The sequence below is a fragment of the Synchiropus splendidus genome, chromosome 2, assembly GCF_027744825.2.
Source record: "Synchiropus splendidus isolate RoL2022-P1 chromosome 2, RoL_Sspl_1.0, whole genome shotgun sequence".
Classification (NCBI taxonomy): Eukaryota; Metazoa; Chordata; class Actinopteri; order Syngnathiformes; family Callionymidae; genus Synchiropus; species Synchiropus splendidus.
The window spans coordinates 18,919,380-18,939,370 of NC_071335.1; the positions used below are offsets into that span (position 1 = coordinate 18,919,380).

Below are 19,991 nucleotides of genomic sequence, written 5' to 3' on the forward strand. Positions count from 1 at the left end.
TGTGTTTAAGAGCATACTAGCGTGATAATCCCTCTATTACGATACGATATTTGCTGTTTATTTGGTCCATCATATTAACTGAAACAATATCAGTTATGGAAAAAAAAACATTTATGACCATTTAAAGTGTGGTGCAGTTTTTCTTCTCCAAACTAAGAACTCATTTGTGTGTAATTGTCGAGTGACTTTCCGGTTCTAAAAGGTGCACTTGCCGCCAGAATATTTTTTGAGAGTCACAAATATATAGGCATATGTGAGATTCATTGGTGTTTTTGAGCTTTGTATTTTCTTTGTAGTATCATATGAAACTTTGATCTCTTTACCACTGAACATTCATGAAACATGACGTACTATTTTACCAGATCATAAATATAGTGAGCAATAGTTGAATACAAATGGATTTGATGACGTTTCAGAGTCTTGAAGCTCGACAGAACAGGGAGCCATCTAGTAGGCTTAGAAAACGCCGACACTGTATCATGAAGCCTCACCGACACGTCACTAACAGAGCTTCACTGCCTTCAAAGATAAACATGTTTAAACGCTTAAACACTTGAGAAAAAAAAAAAAAAAAGACTCACTTCTGAAGACTTTATACATTTATTATCGAACCAGCTCTTGTAATCCAAAAGACAGGATAAGGGATTTAAAAAAAAACATTGCACTACTTAATAAAAGTTTCACTAGTAATAACTCTCATACAAAATGTACAAATGTCTTTTAAAAACTCCATCATCACAAGCCTTCAGATCATTTTGGTTACAGATATATTACATCGCACTGAAAATAAAAGCAGGATGAACAAGGTAACTTTTTAAAAGGAGATAAAATATAAATAGTGGGACTGAGGTAATTGCTAGTGTACCAAGCAACAGAAAACTGCCCAACGAAAAACATAACTTCCCTCTAAATGGGTGATTTTACCCAAATCAATTTCAAACAGATGATTATCCTGACGAAGATATTTCAGAAAACCATGATTATTAGGGAGGAATGACAAGGCATTTTTTCATGTAAGACATTGCAGCTGACTTCCGTGGTAGTGAAGTGATCCGCCGACCTCGCAGTGAGCCGTTCCTCTCCGGTTCCAGAACGGAATTTTGAACAAACCGGCGAGTTCAGACAGAGAAAAGAACTGGTTCGGAACTAAAACCGTGTTGGTGTGAAAGGGCTCGCAGACTCTCTGGAGGCTGCTGAAGGAGGAACGCACAAGTGAAGCTCCGGTTTCATCCCTGCACATTCATTTTCATTAATCAGGTAAAAGTAGCAAGAAAATTTGGCACCGACTCAAACGGGAGTCGCTCCTAAGAGCTGTAAAGACTCACACATGACGGCGAACTATAAACACTAAGTCAGACATACGACTCATTCAATTATGACCAAAACCAAACCAGTGAAACAGAAAGGATTGAAGTGACGACACTAAGGATTTGTTGTTGTATCAGATTGACTTGTGTTGATAGGGCGAGTCAGACTAAAGTAGATCGAGTGCGGAGATGACGATGAAACATGCAAGTTCGCTTCGCTGCTTACAATTGTCGAGGATATGAAGAAAACGTGTTGCGTGTAAAAGTGCCCCAGAAGCGACCCCAAGGTCGTCTGTATATAAGGAGTAACAAAAGGTCCCGGCTCTGTCCAGCCCTGTGAGAGCGGCACTGAAAAAGAAAAAGTCCTGGTCCCGATGGTGTGTCGGTGTGCGCCAGACTGAGAGAGGTTCTGCGTTTGGTTGGTGCGTCCACGAAGGTGGCAGGAGGGGAGAGGCGGCCGCCAGTCACTCGGAATCCCGCTGGACCTCGGAAGCATCGGCTCGACAGATGGGACACGTGCGGTTGGACTGCAAACAAAAAAGACGTGTAAGACAACTTGTTTTTACAGTTTCTATGGATACACTGCATTCAGAATTATTTGTATAATTTCTCCCCAAATGGCCCAAAAAAGACAAAACCCCTTTACTAGACTTTACTAGACTTAACAAGTCACCTGGGACGACGTGGTTTTTATGACTGTAGAAATTGCCAAGTGCAACTGTCTCTTTCAATATCTGGCAGTTATTTGACTGCTTAGAAATCAGTTCAATAAACAAAAAATTGTATTTCTCAACTTAATAACACGTTAAGAACTTAATAATGATTGGAATAAGCGAACCGAAAGGACAAAACTGAACCATCCGACATGTTTACAAAAACACTAACCAGCACCGAGCAGCCTGCTGGTCTCACTGGCCTGTTTAAGAGTAAGATCCTTTAGCTTGTGAAACAACACACCGGGAAATAAACTAAAACTTAAACCACATTCAACTCTACTCTCCACCTCACTCCCCCCTGACTCTGTGCCTTAAAATTAGGTTTGGGTTTTTTTGGATGGTAAACACTTTAAAATATGGAAGTCAAATCGAGTCCTGAAGGTCATGGTGGTAGCTGCCATAGCAGATACAGTTGAGATGTCGCTGCAGCAGCTACGACAGGTTTTCATCGCTGATCACTCACCTTCAGCCACTTGTCGACACACTTGGCGTGGAACTCGTGACTGCAGGGCAACACTCGGAGGAGCTGGCGAGACTCGAAGTCACACATGCACACTACACACCTACAGGGCAAGCACAACGTCAACAAGCGCGTCCACCTTGTGAAGGACGACCCGGCGCGGCGGCTTACATGGTCTGCTCTGACTGGTGGTTGTTGGGGTTGAACCTGTACGACGGGAGCTGCTCTATGTCTGCTTTGGTGAGGCCGCGAGGCTTGGCTTCTCCCAGGCGCTCGGCCAAGTTCAGAAGAGCCTGGTGGGTTTCCAACACAGACAGTCAGTACTGCAGTCGACATAAGAGGTGACCTCAGACATTCTGAATTCATGAAGTCTTACCTCATAGTTCTCCACTTCCCCATCGTCCACATCCAGCTCCAGGCTGATGGTTGGGGTCACATTCGGGACGGGGAGCATGGACCTGCTGGTGGACGGGAGGATAATGAGTGGACTGCATTTCCTGTCAAGCTACAAAAACAGAGATGTGTGGCACTTACAGGAAGTAAGGCAGGAAGCTGGGGTGATACGGCGAGGGGGGCACAGCCTGTTGGGATCTGTAGCGCCGGCTGGTGAACCGCCGAGGCATGAAGTGTGGGTACGGCTGAAGAAGACAGATGGATTAGTCCAGCACACCTATGAAAGTGGTGCGACAGCAGGCGTGTGCACCCACCACGGTGAAGAGCTCCTGAGACAGCGGGTCGTGGTGGGACAGGAACTGGAGTGGATTTGAAGGCGGCAGCGTGGACGGAGGCTGGTGATGTTGATGGTGGTGGCTGTAGCCAAAGCCTCCGCCCACCGAGAGCTGCTCCCCGAGAAGCTCCACCTCGTTCTCTATCCTCTGTAACGGCTGCCAAGAAACACCCCACATTATTCATCTCCCAACCATTATTTACTCCAACTTCAATCCGAATTACTTGAATGAAATATCTTTATTTAAAGCTGCAAACTAGGAAATAACTGGAAAGACTGTATCATGGACCCATTATATGATGCCTTGTTTTGGCAAGTACATACCGATCTGGGCTGTTGCGTCTGGAAGGGAAGGAACTGTCCGTGTGCGGGGAGGTGGGGTGGATGATGAGCGATGTGAGGGGGAGGGGGCAGGAGGAACTGGGGCTCACTGGACAACAAAGAGGGGAAGGCGTACGGCACCGGCAAGTGCTGCATGGAACATGCTTGGAGCATCTGAAAGCAGAGCGAAAAACAAAAAGTTATTCTCAGTTTGCATGTCATTTTAAATCCGTCCAGCAGGTGGAAGCAGAGACTAGAAAACTGCTTCTGACTTGGAAACAAATTTCCCTGAGCCTGGCGAGGGCGGCACGACATGTACTTTCCATTGCCTCAGAGACAGAACATATCTGCGTCTCACCGGGTGGTAGTGTTGTCCTGTGCTGAACACCACACTGCAGGGGGGTACGTGCTGGGACGAGCAGTTTGGGGGGAGGTGCTGACTGCTACACAAGGGTGCTGTGAGGCCATGAGGGTAGGAGACTGGCACAGTGGTCTGCTGGAGCTGGAACAAAGTCACAACCAATTACTTATCGGTGACACTTTTGAGTGGCGTTACGAGGTCATCTTTAACACACAGACTTTTTTTTGGGAGACACAGAAACTGAAGAACATGTGGAATATGAGAGGCAAATCTGATCTGGAACATTGGTAACAAGTTCTTTGATAAAATAGCAGTACAGAACTTAAGTGAGACCAGAATGAAGTAATATCAAATATCAATATCAAAACATATATATATATTTTTAGATGCAACAAAGCAGGTGACCAGTCCGTTACCTGATCGTGCAGGTCCATAACAATGGCTCCCTGCTGCTGTGCCGTTGCCTGATGATGTTGCTGCTGCTGCTGTTGTTGTTGGTGATGATGAGGAGGAGGAGGAGGAAGATGCTGGTGATGGTGATGAGCAGCTGGGTGCAGCAGTCGCGGGGACAAGGCCGGCGGGTGGAAAGCTCGGGGCTCCTCTGGACCGGTGGCCCCGTGACTTAAGGGCTGGCCGTAGGCGGTGGGTATTGGGTAGGCCTGGTGCGTGGCAGGGTGAGGGTTTTGATGGACGTTCTCATCCTGGAGTTCTGTGGGTGAGGGTCGTGGTGCCGTCCCGTGGCTGGAGACATGGTGCTGCGGTGGAATGTTTCGGGAGGGACGGGAGAGGCGGCCTCGCTGACGCCTCGCGGGAGGGCTGGAAAATATTTTGAATACCGTCAGCAACTGTAAGTGCCGTCAACGTTCCTCACAGACAAGGTGATGAGTATTCATGAAACAGTGTTCTATATTTAGAGAGGAGAGAGCCATTTAGTGGGCTCTGAAAACCGAGACACTGTTTCATGAAGCCTCATGAATCAATTCCATGAACCCTAACGCCTATAAAGTTCCAGTGGCAAACCAGTCTGTTTACGTGACGATTTTTACCCAGAACTACAGCAAGCAGTACCAGTAAATGTTAGTCGTTTATGAGCGTGACTACATCTGGGTGCCATTATCCAATTACCCCAGGTCCCAACGTAACAGTTATCCAGTGTGAAAAGGGTGTTGGCCTGTTGCCTGTGATGGACAATATTACAATCACTCACTGTTTATCTACTTAACTTGGGCGGGTACTTGTGTTTTATTGTTGCAGTCAGTCCCTTTCTTCATTTTACAACAAAAAAAGAAAAGTGTGAATAAGCGTTACCTCCGTCTGTGCCGGGCCGGAGTGAGGCATCTCTCCTGGTGATACTGTGCGTGGGGGTGCAGCTGCCTTCGACTTGGAGGTCCTGACTCCCATGGCCGGATAGGGGGAGAAGGGGTGGATGGAGGGGGGGCTGATGAGGTTATCTGCTCCAGCACGGACTGGCTGGAGAGCCTCTGGCGCTTCGGACTGGGGCTTTCCTCACTCTGAGATAAAGGAGGGGAGGGAGGGAGAGGATGGTATTGCGGTTACTGACCCATAGCGCTCGATTCAAATACATCTATTTCACTGTCCCCCTGGCTAACACTCGGCTGTAGACACTCGCCTCCTTTGTGACTCGTGGCATTTCCTGTATGTGTGTGCTTATGTGAGCGAGTGTTTGTGTGAGTGAGAGCATGTTATACTGGCAGAACTCAGAGGCCCTCAGGGTTCACAACCACTTCCTCCCAGACTGAGGAAATGTGAACGCAAGACAAGCACTTACAGGCCCGTGAAGCAGTCACGCCCTCCACACGTCAAAAAATGGTGGTGGCAACTTCACTTTTTCCACCCAAACAAACAAACAAACAAAAATATAAGGAAAAGTCATTTGTAAAGCATAAAAGAGAAGCTACAGAGTAAAAACAAAGTACTTCCAGTAAAAAGAAAAATACTGTCGAAGAGTGGGAAGTGTTATCCAAGAATTGAAAAAGAAGTCTCACCCTCAACTTGATCCTAACATCCCAAGAATCAGCACAGACTCATTGATAGTCACATCATCTGATTCATCCAAGTTCAGGTTAATCACAGTCTATGTTGCAATGCTATCAACTCATCTCTGAGTCACCTTACTTACCGTCAAGCAGTGACTTCGGCTTTTGGCACTCAGTGTGCCGTGAAAACACACACATACAGACACACACCCATGTGTCACTTATTAGTCACTCTCCCAGAGTGCGAACCTTTGCTGGCCACTCAGGAACTAACTGGTTGCTACAGAAACACAGTCTCCTTCCCTTCGCTCTGAACTTCCAACGACCAGACGGCAAGTTTGGTAATAAAAAGGTGACTCAGTGGCAGTGACTCGCACACATGCGGCTCACGAGCCGTAAGAGCCCTGCGATAGCTTACAGGAAACAGCTGGCGACCGAGCAGCAGAGAATCACACATGCAGTTATGGAAACTGCCTGCAGATATGCACCAATTGACAGTCACACACGGGCAGCTGCCCCGGTTCCACTTCTGGAAGTTAAAAAGAAAAGCGCAACTCGCTTTTTGGCACGGCGCTGTTTCAATAAATGTCAACTTCTTTTTTTCTTCTAACATCAGGGTCAGACACCCTGCGACTATTGATGAAGACACATGGCGTGCTTGATAAGACAAAATAAATCATGAGACTGACAAGGGCTGGAACAAAAGAAGAACTAACAATCGGAAGCCCAGCTTGCTTAAGCCCTGAAGCAAAGGTCTGTGTGAGTGCTCAATGTTCAACTCCATTTCTGGTCTTCTGAGCCACGGCATGCTGGGAGAGGAGAGTCCAGGCTAAGAATGGTCAGACGCAACATTTAACTCTACCTTCCCATCTGAGTAAACCATGCCAATGTGCCGTCACTTTTTAAATTTTTCTCCTAGAAATAACAGAAACAGAAATATTCAAATCTTTCTGCCAATACATGCAAACATAATTTCCTTTATCAAGATCCATACAAAGACAATCCCAGCTGCAATAACTTAGTAGGCTTCAAAATTAAATTAAAGAAAGTTAGTTGCAGTACAGTAAAATCCAACATGACTTCAACACCAATATCTGATCAGTTCAGGACTATTTTGAGGCATCACCATGAAAACTGGGACTCTTTCCCTTTAATCCTGGATCAGGGTTTCTGCTACATGCATACGATTGCGGTGCACCGCCACGACTTGCTGCCATGTCTTCAGAATAATAGTCTTTTTAAGATGAAATGTCACGTGATCAAACGTATTAAAATGAAGTGAGAACATCGAGTCAAGCGGGAAACACAAGTAAATAAATGATGGGAACCTGTCTGTTTCTCACGGAACTAAAGTGGCACATTCGGCCAGACGTGAAGAGATGGACTGGGTGAGGACGGCTGCAGATTGAGGAGAGATATGACGTTTGTTTTTCTGTCGGATCTTGATTGGCTGCATTCCTTTTTCCTTCCTGGTGGGGGGGAAGCTATCGGGGAGACTGCATCACGGTTTCCAAAAATCCTAGCAGACACCCTGTCTATCCAAGACTCGCATTCCCATCCTGTTGCCATGTTGACGACCTAGGTATGCGTTATGGACAGCACACCTCTGAACTGAAATTTGGGTTAAAGATGGGTGAAATTGTTGGATAAGTTGGATAAGCAAGTTCTGCCAAACTTGCATACAATCCAAGTACATTGCGGTAACACAATGGCAAAACAACTGAGCTCCATAGAAAAACCAATCAGTGGCGACAATAAAAGTCACATTATAGGTAACAGACAGTAATAGATGAATGACTACTTGTCATATGTACCTGCGTTTACAGTGTGTATTTCATAGTGCCACTGACAAACTTAACTTCAACATCATCTGAAGTCCCCAAAATAGTTGATATATTTCAGAAAAAAGAGACAATCTGCTTTTTAAAATGAAGAATAATAAGATACCATGTAGAAAATAGTGGTAGTTATGACCACTACCTGCTACTGCTAATTTAGACAAAATGAAAAGTAAAGGGAAATAAGATAAGCTCAAAGATTAGTGCAGAAGGCACCACATGGGGGAAAAGGAAAAAGGAAATCTGAAAATCTGACTTCCTTCTGCATAAAGGTAAGGACAGCAGGACGACAGAAACGGAACAGTTAAAATGTTTCTTAAATATTTAAGAAGGAAAATCAGTGAATAGAGCAGGAAAAAACAGCACTACAAAGCATTTTAAAAGTGAAAGTAATATTTAGACTGTGTGAAAAAACTGGGGGAATTCTTTAATAAGGAAACTAAACAGGGAGTGGCACTCAAGAAAAAAAAAAGTTTCAAGTTTCAGTCTGTATTTTAATATTTGACATTAGAATGATCAAATCAAAGCTTCCATTTCCCCCTCCATCATGGATGTTATGGTGCATTGAAAAGTGGCAGTTTAAACACGATCAAGTAGGGTTATTTTGATCAATTAATTCATCTTTTAAAGCCCAACAAAAAAAAAAAAACATACACTCTCCTGACAACACAACTGAGTCCAACCTGTGGTAGCCATCTTTACAGGAAACCTCTAAGTTAAACTCCCAGACCACCAGAACTGGCTCTTTTCTACCTGCGGAAGTGGTACAAAGCAGGTACTGGGGCTATAAAAACAGAAAGGAGACATGTTTTTAGCTCAACATTTTGATGAGACAAACTACAAGCTGACATCTAATGCACATACCAACCAAACTAGCAGGTTAAATTTGCATCCAAAAAAGGTTAAACCTGAGGCCGAACTAAAGCACACACATGTGCTTTGTCTCACAGGTACACGGTGTGTGTGTGGGTCGACAGCTTGATTCTCCTCAAAGAGAAGCATGCTTGAACAAGAACAGACAGAGAAACATACGACACATGCGCGCACACACACACGCGTGCGCACACATGATCTAGAAAATGTTCAAGTAAAGTCTGAAGAAACCTCCTGCTGACAGAAGCTCAGCACACACTGTGACTTCCAGCGGCCCTTGAAACATTGTGAACTGTGTCGTGGCTGATATTACAGCACGCTCTGCCCTGCTTATGGTGTGAAGACCACACACACACGACATTCAAAGGAAGAACACGCCGGGCATATCACACACGGACACACACGCAGAATTGAAGCCACACCCATCACGTTCCATCCCTCAGTGTCCAAGCTTGGGACATGGATGCTCTCACTCTGGCAGTCAGCTGTTGTGCCGTCACCGCTGGGGAGCAAAAAATAAAGCGCAGCACCAACCTATTGAATGCTCTCTCTCTTTCTCTCTCTCTCTCTCACACACACACACTCAGGCAAGCTGCCTACCCCAGGTTTTCTCTCTCTGCTGGGGCGTCAACGCAGCGGATTCATTAATATTAGCAAGAAGCAGCTCCTCCTCCCCCACTTGTTTTCTTTCCATCAACAAGATTTCAAAGCTCATTTCGCTTTCTTCACCACGGTTCTCTTTCCCTTCCCTCCCTTCTTTTCTCACTCCCACCAAGTCCCACAGCTGGAGGTGAACACACCCCCCTCTCCATTCCAGCTTCCTGCAACACCTTCTACATCTCACTGCTGACACAGAAGTGAAAGTGGTGATGATTATGGTGAGAACCATATGATGTGTAGAGGACAGAGCCTCAGGCCTGAAACTCACATTTTTTTAAAGGAATTTGATTCGCTGCTACATTTACTATCAGATATACATTTAAAAAAAACATTCTGACAGCAATACCAGTGAATAAATGATTTTGTTTGGGATAGATCTGGAAGAGGAAGAGGAATTTACTGTTTTTGTGCCTGTGGGTATAGTTATCGGGCGATCCTTCTGATTCCACTCCTACCATTTCTTCCTCTCGCAACTTTTTCCTAAGTAACTCTGGTCCCAAGTTGCAGGCTTCACAACTCAATACAGTGTTAACATTGTTTATCGGCATTTTTGGACAGGAACCAGTGAAGCACACACAATTCATTTAGCCTTATGAATAATGGTTACCTTATCACTCTCGTCTCCGTACGCGTGTTCCGGATGGCAGTGGTACAACCCGCCAGAGGCTCCTGTCAGGAGATAAATTAAAAGGTTAGTCTTTGAAAACTTCAAGACTTCAACAACACACACCCAAGATGAACACGAAAAAAATGTTTATACAAAAAAGTATTGCAACACAGAAGTGTAATTCTTGCCATTAAAATATATATGAAGTGTGTTAAATAAATAAATACAAGATCTCACAGGAGGTTGGACCGTCAGCCCTTATGCTAGCCAACATGATAGATGACAAATTTTGCTATTTGCTAGCTGTGCCACGCTCCCTAACAAACTGTCCAACAAAGAGACTTCCTCCCCATGTCAAGATTTTCCGGGCATAGTGGGAGTTTTCTGTTCTTTTTGTCAACCACCTCGCAGTAAAGGAGGACTCTTCCCCTGAAGGAGGGCTGTTAAGGACGTACTCTGGACGTACTGTTCTCCTTATGTCTGTTCGTAAAATAAAATGTTTTCTGTATTACGGCATTTTCCCTCAAATAAAGTCTTCCGGGTTTTCAGCAGGAGGAGTTTTTCCCAGTGTAGAGGGTGGGGTATAACTCTGGGCGTTAGAGACGCAGACTCAGCACATTGTACATCTTTCATGGCCCTTAACAGTCTGCCTTAAAAGGCTCAGTCCTGCTCAAGTGATGTGAGGGAGCGCAAACACTGCAAGTCACATCAATTGCAATATACCGAGAGTATCGTCGCATATATCGTACGCTAGAGGGTATTCACCAGGGTTTTTTGAAACAATGGCAGAGCCCAAATAACCCCATCCTCTCCATCGGCCTAGGGGCCCCCTACACGAGGAGTTTGATCCGCTACCCTGAGATTTTCCCAGGGGAGTTTGTCAATATATAGTGAAGTATCACACGCCATGTTTGTCACCATCAGTCGAGGAGGACTCCGCCTGTTAAGGTAGGTCATTCTCCTAATTGCCCTACCTCCAACCCCCGACAAAAACATCCCCTATGCTGACGGGGGAGAACCCTACGAAGTGATGATTTTTATCTTTTCGGGAGAATCTAGTCAGTGGGGAGCCACTTGACTAAACTCAGCTGTCGGAAACCTGGCAATATACTGTATATATTGCTTTATCTAGAACAGTGATATATGCACCAGGGGGAGAACACTGAAAAATATTTCCATTCTAAATATGTTTTTCTATCTTCCCACACCGGCCAAATTCTTCATCATACTATTTAAAATGTCATAGTTCTAACTTAAACTAGTTCAAGCCAGACAACGGGCAATTCCAGTTTTTCCAATTTACACAGCTCAAATGACAATGTGGAGTCCATTTTCAGTGTCAAACCGGAAAGTTCCACGTGCAAATTTGATGCAGCCTCCACAAACCTGTCATTGGATTATCTGGATTAGCGCCCGCGACTGAAGATACTTATCAGATACGGCAATTATACTCCTGAGTAGAAATGGATCACACCATGAGATCCCTGATTATCTACATGAATCTAATCTGCTTGTTGTCTCTCTTTCAGATGATAAACATGTTTTCGCAAAACATGTTCTGACCATGTGTTCGCAACTAAAGCGAAACACATGGCACAGCCTGGTGAGAGATGCTACTGTGTGTTCACACAAACCAACAAAACAGAGACAATAATCCTGGATTAGAGAAGCATTTTGATCATGGGCCCCCCGAGCTCCACGCTTGAGACTCATACTCTTGTTTTTGCCACAATCCTTTCATTTATATATCGTACTCTTAACTGTTGTTTTCCCCCTCCGTCATGGGCTTGGATTCAGTGGGGACGTCCTCACCACAGATGGTGTCAGCAGTGTACAATGCAAAGGGAAGCGCTCCCAAGGGCACAGCAGCCACGTCTACCTTCACGACAGCAATACCAAAGCTCAACTAAAAAGGAATAAATGATAAAAGAACAGCTTTTTCAACCCTGTTGTTTGTTTGCAGTATTTTTTCTGCTCTCATCCTTCCGCTTTGAAGAAAAGCTGTGATTGACAACAAAGTAGTACCACCGCTTCCTCGTTCTTAACCCTTTCCAACCCAGGGACTCGTAAAATAAAAGGATGAAGGTTATGCTTACAGCAGCAAGCAAAGTAGTGTGAGTAAGAGGACTAGTATACATGAGACAGACAGCACAGTTCTCCTCTGTGCAACACACACTCAACAGTCACAAAAGGCAACAATCCGGCTTCCATGCTGAATACGGTCTCCTTTACACATCACCACGTCCAGTAAATTGATTCAGGGCCGAGTCATTCAGTTGGAGTCATTCGCTGGAGCTACTGAACAGGTTTAAAATGATTCAATGACATCATGCTGGCTGTTGAAGCACCAGACTGGACACAAAATCGTCTGTTCCTCTAGGCCCGATGGAAAGTTGTGGATGATTGTGAGAAGAGTCCTGTGGTCTCTAGCAGACCCATTCTTTCGAACGCAGACGAGTCTGTGTACATTACATTCCAAGGAAAACTACAGTGAATTCGGGACAGTTCTCGTGGAGCAGCTGCAGAACTAGGACCACAATTTTGAAACCACAAAAAGAAAGAAAATCATGGAAAGGAACACAACCAATGGAGAAGCAATACAGAAACAAGGAAGCAGAGGGGACAGTTTTGACATTTACTAAATTGGCGTCAAAAACACTAAGAACTAAGTAAATCTCTCTCCAATCTGCAGCTGTCCCACGTCGTCCATCTCTTTTTTACTTCAGTCATGATGTTTCTTTCAGGAGTTTCCCTGAAAACCAATGGGTATGATACAAGTTGTGAACGCTGCTCTACTGTACGCTTAAAATGTTTTGGGAGGAAACGGGTTAAGAATAAGCACATAAATAAGTAGTGAATAACAAAGAAAATAGAATGATGATTGGACTTGAAAAGCATGGCTGGGTAAGAGACCAAGGGTGAGAAGGAAAGGGGGACGGATAGGGGGTTGCGGCTTCACCCTCTTGACTGGTATTGATTTTATGCAAGTCTCCGAGAGCATCAGCTATTTCTATCCATTTCCTCTACCTCTCCACCCTCCACACTACTCAGACACCCTACTTGCACATTCTTCGTCCCCTCCTCACACTCACCATTGCTTCATCCCCCTCCCCTCCCTGCCAGCAATCCATTTCCCTATCTGGCGGCCTGTCTCTTCCCCCATAGATCCTGCAGCTTTATCTCCCAGCATCCACGTTTCCTCGCTTCCTCTATCTTATCATCTCTCTCTCACCAATTTCAAACAGACGACTTTCTCTATTAAACCACCTTTCCCTCTAAAGTGGCTTCAAAACAATGTGGGTGATGCGTAGCTTTTATAGGGGGCATTTAGGCGGACAACATGAGAACAGTGACAGGAATACCGACAAATGAAAAGCATGAGAACTGCTTTCAGCTTATTGTACTCAATCAAAAAGTGTGCATTTACAGTGCCTTAAATGGCTTCCTGCGCACTTCACACCTTGGCACAAAGTTATGTCAAGCAGTATGTTGGCACTGGAGCTTTTAAAAAGGCTTTCTTGTGACGCCGTGTGGATGACATCTGTCATATGGATCAAATTCTCTCAGGGCAATTAGCAGCGTCTTGACGGCTTTTAGAAAACGGCTGTGGAAGCCTTGGTGAATTTGAAATCATTTTCTGACATCCACATCAGGGTTTTGTGCGACTAACCTACCTATTGTACCTGTAAGTTGGTGCCCACAAGTGGGAATTAAATGTGTGGGTGAAGAACGACAGGAGAACAAAGTGGGGGAAGTGAAAAGAGTTTCTTTACAGTTTTCAGCAGTAGAATGGAAGGAGGTGGAAGTCGATGTCGATGATCTCTAAAAACACGACACAGCTGGTGCATTTGTTGCTTCTACGTTTGCTTTCTAAACTGGATGATCGCGTCTTCAATACCTCTTGGTTTCAAGAGTTGACATTTACCCTCCATAAAACGGCACTTTTCACCACTATTGTAGTAAATGCACCATTCATATTAAATGGATGCAGTGCAAGGGAAAGAGTTACCTTATCAGGTTTGCTCTCAGAAGCCGGGCTCCATTTTAAATGAATAACTGCTTGCATAAATTCTCACTCTCTCTGCCACTTCAACGTGAATAACATGACTACATAAAGTGGCACAACACATCCTTCACTGTATACAACACAAGTGCTTTTGTCTGGTGAGTCCTCCAAGACTTACTTCCACCCTGCATGTCATTCTATCCATCTAAATCAAAGAAGTTGTCCAGGGGACAAGACGAGAGGGAAAAACTGAGCGCATGTGCCCGCTCGTGTTGTGGACACAGAAGTAGTGGACTGTAGCAAAGTGGAGGGGTAAATGTAGAGTGGCCCTGGTGTGTGTCCCCTCTGCTGCTTTGGGCAATCCATTAAACCGATCCGTCCATTAGACCAGAGTGAGGGGAGGAGGATGGAGTGGGCTCACTGATGTATGGAGAAAGAAGATATGGCTGGGAGAGTGTTGTGCTGGGACAGTTGAGAGGCATGAGATATTAGAAGCTGTTCGATATTGCCACCAACATACCATGGCTGAATTGTTTCTGAAACAAAGACGCATCCAAATATGAATGACCAACATTTCTAGCCACAGGAGAAAAACCTGTCCGTTAACAGGAAGCCAGTACCCTCAGTCTTTGAAAGAAGAACGTAGCTGCTGAAACAAACCTCCCAAATATTGTGTCAGGAAAGCAGGAACGAAAGGCAGACTGCAATCAAGCTTTTTTGTTGCCTTCTTCTGGTTTGATTAGCTCCGAACCAACAGGAGTTCTGAAATTATATTTCCCTTCAACGGCCGACAAAGGTAATATTTTAGTTTTCAAAATCACAGGGACAATCAACTGATCAACCAACTGCCGAGTCCATGTGCACACGCTTGCATCTTAGTTTTCGCCACATCAGCAACACACTTTCTGTCAAAAAGCAGACATGACTTTCTCACAATCGACGAGTGGAGGCTGCACAAGCTGTAACGCTGCCAAGTGATATTAGAAGTCAGTGGAAGACACGTAATAAAATAAAAAAAAACTATATTCAACAGCTGTTTAACCGGTTGAGAATCATTGAGAAATCTTGCGACGCTTTATTTGAGCAGGACTAATTGTTCCTTAGTGAAAACCTGCTATTGAATATATTGTAGAAATATAAATAAACATTCTTTCATTTCAGGTGAACGTCAAATAAACAAAGCTTTCAAACTAAAGCAGAGTCTCTAGTCAAAGTAAACACTGAAGAAACGTGCCCAACCAACAACACAAACCTTAAACAGCGATTGGTGTATTAATACAACAAAAACATCTTCTTCATCCTTTTTCTTTTTAGGAACATTTCTTGGCACTGATGGGGAGATGTGATTTTTGCATAATTTCTTCAAAGAGCCATCCAAAATTAAAGCAGCAATATTTCAGACTGGCCCACTTTGACTAGTATTTACCTATTGCCTTCATTGAACATGATCAAATGAAATGAAAATACATTTTATCCAGCACTCGTAGTATTCCCATTAGTTTCAAGCATACTGAATGGACATTAGAACGTTTAAAAAAAGGGGTGAAATAAGTGATAAATTTCTGCTCTTTCTGCGTTTTCCACGAAAGGATGCCAACAAGTCACCCTCTTCCACCTTTGCCCATCTTGTTCAGCCATCCTGGTCACACATATCCTCTTCGCATCTTTAACAACAATGTCTTCCTTGTGTTTTTTTTTCTGGTGTAATCATCTCAAACATTCTTCCTCCAAGTCTTTCCTCTCCAGCAGGCCAAACCATCTCAGTCAGGCCTCTCAACTTGGTCTCCAAACATCTACATGAGCTGATCCTTTTATAAACTCATGGTGACCTTCAAAGTCACTCCCTCAGAAAACCTGAGCATCTTTAACTCTGCCACTTCTGACTCTGCTTCCTGTCTTTTCATCAGAGTTACTGTCTCAAAATCCATAACCAGTCAAATCAATCAGTCTCATATCAGTGACTTGGCCAGTCAATGTTTTCTACAAACGCATGCAGAAGACCTTGACAACTTTCTTGGCAAGTAAAGTGTCACGGATGATTGTCAGCACCGGGAAAAGAAGAGAGATGTACAGTATTCACCTGGGAAGCACAAGGATGTGTTGGTTGATCGTTGTACCAGAGAAGCACTGTCATAGTAGCCGTCCGCCTGAATCTATAAACAAATCCATCTACACATGAAGGAGATCTTGACTCCTACATTGGTCACTATACCTGTGATGATTATGATCTCATGATAGACAAGACCTCCAAGCATTAAACATTTATAGTTTTTGTTCAGCCATCGTTTTTATTTCAGCCAGTCACAGGATGATTTTTAAAGATTTCTAGAAAGCACTTATTCAAAGAAAAAAAACACATTTCATGTCTTTTAATTGAAGTCAACAGGAGGCAAATGCCCAAAGTGGTAACTGAAAAGCTTAGCGGGGGACAATTAGGTGAATAAAGCAAAGTCCTTTATCGAGGAACTCAGTTGGTTGAAGTCAACAGGGGTTCCTGTAGTCTCTGAGCGTGAAAATGGCTGGCACTGTGTACCTTACTGCATGTCTTCCTGGCAGTATTTCAGTACGGCTTCAATACAAACATGGTACAACTTTGCGCTTTTCGCAATACGAGCATTATGTGTCATGTATGTGCTTTGACATACTTGACATCCTTCAGAATTCAGTCTTCCTTTTGATCATCATCAAAACTATGTCAGTGTGTTTGCTTAACACAGACGAGCTAGTACATCAATATAGCGCGGACCCAGTTTAGAAGCGATCTACAGTGGCTTTCAAAAACAACTTGCCATTTAACAAAAATCAAAAATGAGTGTCTCTGACGTTTGACAATTCAGAGACACCGTGTGTTCAACTAGAAAAGGCCTCATAATTATAAGGCTGCTATAGTACAAAGCCATTAGCTTCATGGATTATTGATTGTGAACGCAATTTCTAGATCCAGGGACAAAAGAGCTAAAAATTATGGAGGCACACATAATACGCATCAATTTAAAAGGACAGCTATGCAGCTATATAGGAGCAGTTTTGAGGTTAATGAAAACAAAAAGACAAAATGCTTGCTTAGGTGATACGACAATTTCCTTCATTCATTCAGTCAGTGACACCGAAACATTAACATATTAGTTTCGATCCAGGAGCTACTAATCTATCAAAGATGTTGACAAACATGTTAAGTAGAACACATTGTTCTAAACTGTGACACACAATATCAGAATTCCCTTAAGTCTATTATATCTGTGGACTATACCAGAATCGTAATTTTATCTAAACTCTACATTGCTCATTTCACAGACTAGTTGTTCTGGTGGTATAGATATCTGCCAGTTGATAATCCCATCAACAGCTACCTGACTATTTACTGTACGGTGGCAACTTAACCAAATTATTCAGTTAAACAGCAAACCTGAGAGTATCAACAATGGGCTTTCTGCTATGTGTTGAGAAGCAGAGAAAACCAACTGAACCTATGCAACTAATCGAATGGGATCTGGAGCAGAGATGATGGACTAGGCAGGTCTGTTTGAGATTCTACAAGAGGGTGGCAAGTCTTCAAATAAGCAGACCACAGAGGCTCTAAGCAGAGGAAAACAGGCCTATCAAGCAATTTTATATATTATAATGCGTAAAATCAACTTGAAAGTCCTCAACACTCAGACTGTTTTGACTGTCCGCAGATTACTGAGGTTTAAAGCACTTGTGTCAACTCAAGGCACGTGGGCCAAATCCGACCTATTAAGTTAGTGTGAGCAGCTCGTATGAACCTTAAAGGTACGTCGTTGGCTCAATAAGGTCAACACTTATTTATAAGCGCACTGGTGCCTGTTGATATTGCGACTGATGTTGAGTGGTGGTTTCACTTGTAGTTGTCGACAACGATCCACAAACTTTCAACTGCAAAGTGTACTATCCATGAAAAATGGACTGTTTTATTCCATAAAGATAACTTGAGATGTAAGATGCAGAATAATAGCGTTCTATTGAGGGAGCCAGTAATACACTAATGCACATACAGTTTGTTCTGCCCAGAACTTGTGTGTATATTTTAGTAATATAAGTGGTTGAGTTTGACAGACTGGGTTCAAGTAAGGCCTTTAAAAAAGGAAAATATGGAAAGACAGATATTATCACCTTTGAAATATGTCATTTGCTATACTCAAAGTTATAATTTGAGCGTTATTGTTAATGGCAAAAAGGTTAAAACCTTGCATTGAATGCAAGCACGATCATTTGTAATGACAGGTGGGAAAATGTACCTGCAGCTGGGATGCGGTGAGCTCCAGGGACTGAGGGCAGCCTTTGAAAACCAGGAGAAGTGTTACTTCCTGGGGCTTGCTGCTGGTTCTCCGGGTGGTGGTTATTCTGAGCTCCGAGGAGAAAGCGGCCACCAGGCTGATGCTGAGAATGAAGTTGCTGCTGCTGCTGCTGGTGATGGTGGTGATGATGACTGTTAGATCCTATGACTCCATTTGCTGTTAATCCATTACTATTGCTCCCACCATACTGCTGGAAATATCCAGAACGAGAGCGTGATCGAGTCCTGGGGGGCTCCATGGCCATTTGGCTGGCGTGGAGTGGATGGAAGTAAAAAGAGGAGGACGCTGCCGGGGACTGCGGCGGGGAGGTGTTGGTGGATCCGGGCTGGGTAAAGCCCCTAGCGCCGCTGAGGCTGTAACTATAACCCCCGAGTCCTCTGCCCCCCTCTGCGCCCCCGTACTCTGTCCGCTCGGCCGACTCGGCCGCCCCTGCCTCGTCGAATAAATCAGCCCCTTTAGGACCGGGCTCCGGGGTGGAGGGCAGCCGGGGGCAAACTCGGGGCTCCTGAGTCGTGGGCTGTCCAGTGGCTGCGATTGGCATTTCCTTTCGGGGGATTTCCTCAGTTTCCTCTTTTCAGCTCTTTCTTTTCCTCCTTTCCTCTCACGCGGTGCGGACACACACGTACGTGAACTAAAAAGAAATGAATCAAAATGAAATGCACGCACGAGCGACTTCCGATTAAGTTCAATAACAAACTCGGTGGTTCAAAAACGATGTCACACACTACACCAAAACAGCGCTTTCATTCTCGTAACTTGGCGCAAACGTGTTCCTTTTCTTCCCGTGTTGTTACTCGACGAATTTAAAATAGACAAGAAATAAATTCCCGACTATTTCAGGTCGGAATCAACCGTCTGGCCATTAGCTCTCACGAAGCTATGGCATGCTAATGATAGTACAGGCAGAAATGGCTCGTTTTCGAGACCAAACCGCGCTATTTTAAAAACACCCGACGCCTCGTTGAACTCGAACACAAATGACAGGGTAAGTTTGCGGCACTTTAACCAGTTTAAGGCGTTTTATTCTTGTTTATCCAGTCAGTTTAGCGCCTTTCGCTAGCTTGCGGAGCCAACCCCTCCTCCGCCACTGCCGACCAAACAGGAAAAAAAATCTCCACCCACGCCTCGAAGCCTTTTAAATTATACCGACAGTGTTAACGAAAACATCAAGATCCACTCTGGTGAAACTTGCGCCTTGTTTCCATGAAGGAGCGAGGCTCGCCGGTCACCTCTCCCCGCTGAGGAAGACAGTCGGGAAGCGCACAAAGATTAAAAAAAAGTGCTAAATCTCTATTTAAAAAACGAAAAACGGGATGGACATTAGACACCGTGTCAATGTCGACCTGCTCTCTACGCCTGGTTGTTTTTTAGGCTTACCTTCGGAGCGCTTTCCTGGTTAGATTACGTCGATAACAGCGATCCTGCGTGTGTGCGCGTGTGTGTGTGGATGTGTGTGAGCTCTACTGTTCGCCTGGTGTCAGCGTGAAATGTGACAGACCGTCAAACGCTCAAGTCGGATTTCACCAGACCAAACCAAATGAACACCGAGGAATCCACAACCCTAAATACGTATCTCGTTCTTTCTCAATCCTGACCACACGGATTAGAAGTATCGACAGAACATTTCACTATTAGGCTGAGAACTGCGTATTTTTATGGCTTTAAAAATGCAACAGCATGTGTTGTTTGGCGCTGCAAATCGTTCGACGAATTAGTGTTTGATTATCTTTGCCTGTTAAAACAGCCACCGCGAGTAGCAGGGAGGCAGGCTGCAAGGGGCTTTAAATTATTTATTTACAAAT

General features: G+C 44.3%; 1 protein-coding gene across 2 annotated transcripts; it reads right to left on the reverse strand.

Moving 5' to 3' along the window:
* Positions 1-213: 213 nt before the first annotated feature.
* On the reverse strand, positions 214-19,688 carry LOC128754886 (E3 ubiquitin-protein ligase RNF38-like). 2 transcript variants are annotated; one of them, XM_053857844.1, is made up of 13 exons: positions 19,567-19,688; positions 18,130-18,820; positions 9,868-9,929; positions 5,201-5,403; positions 4,309-4,708; positions 3,890-4,033; positions 3,535-3,705; positions 3,191-3,367; positions 3,018-3,121; positions 2,860-2,944; positions 2,655-2,776; positions 2,487-2,586; positions 214-1,834 (listed from the first exon to the last, which is right to left on the reverse strand). In XM_053857844.1, exons 2-13 carry the CDS (start codon positions 18,728-18,730, stop codon positions 1,772-1,774), a joined length of 2,232 nt encoding a protein of 743 aa, XP_053713819.1. In that variant the 5' UTR covers positions 18,731-18,820; positions 19,567-19,688; the 3' UTR covers positions 214-1,771. The 2 variants fall into 2 exon arrangements, with proteins under 2 accessions (XP_053713819.1, XP_053713820.1); XM_053857845.1 differs by having other exon boundaries at positions 216-1,834; positions 2,860-2,941.
* Positions 19,689-19,991: the final 303 nt, after the last annotated feature.

What these genes read in the sequence shown, in the direction of transcription:
- LOC128754886 (XM_053857844.1), bottom strand. Translation starts at nt 18,730, where the DNA reads ATGCCAATCGCAGCCACTGGACAGCCCACGACTCAGGAGCCCCGAGTT. An exon ending in TCACCGCATCCCAGCTGCAG is followed by an intron (nt 9,930 to 18,129) that starts GTACATTTTCCC and finishes ATCTCCTGACAG; the next exon opens with GAGCCTCTGGCGGGTTGTAC. An exon ending in CCGGCCCGGCACAGACGGAG is followed by an intron (nt 4,709 to 5,200) that starts GTAACGCTTATT and finishes AATATTTTCCAG; the next exon opens with CCCTCCCGCGAGGCGTCAGC.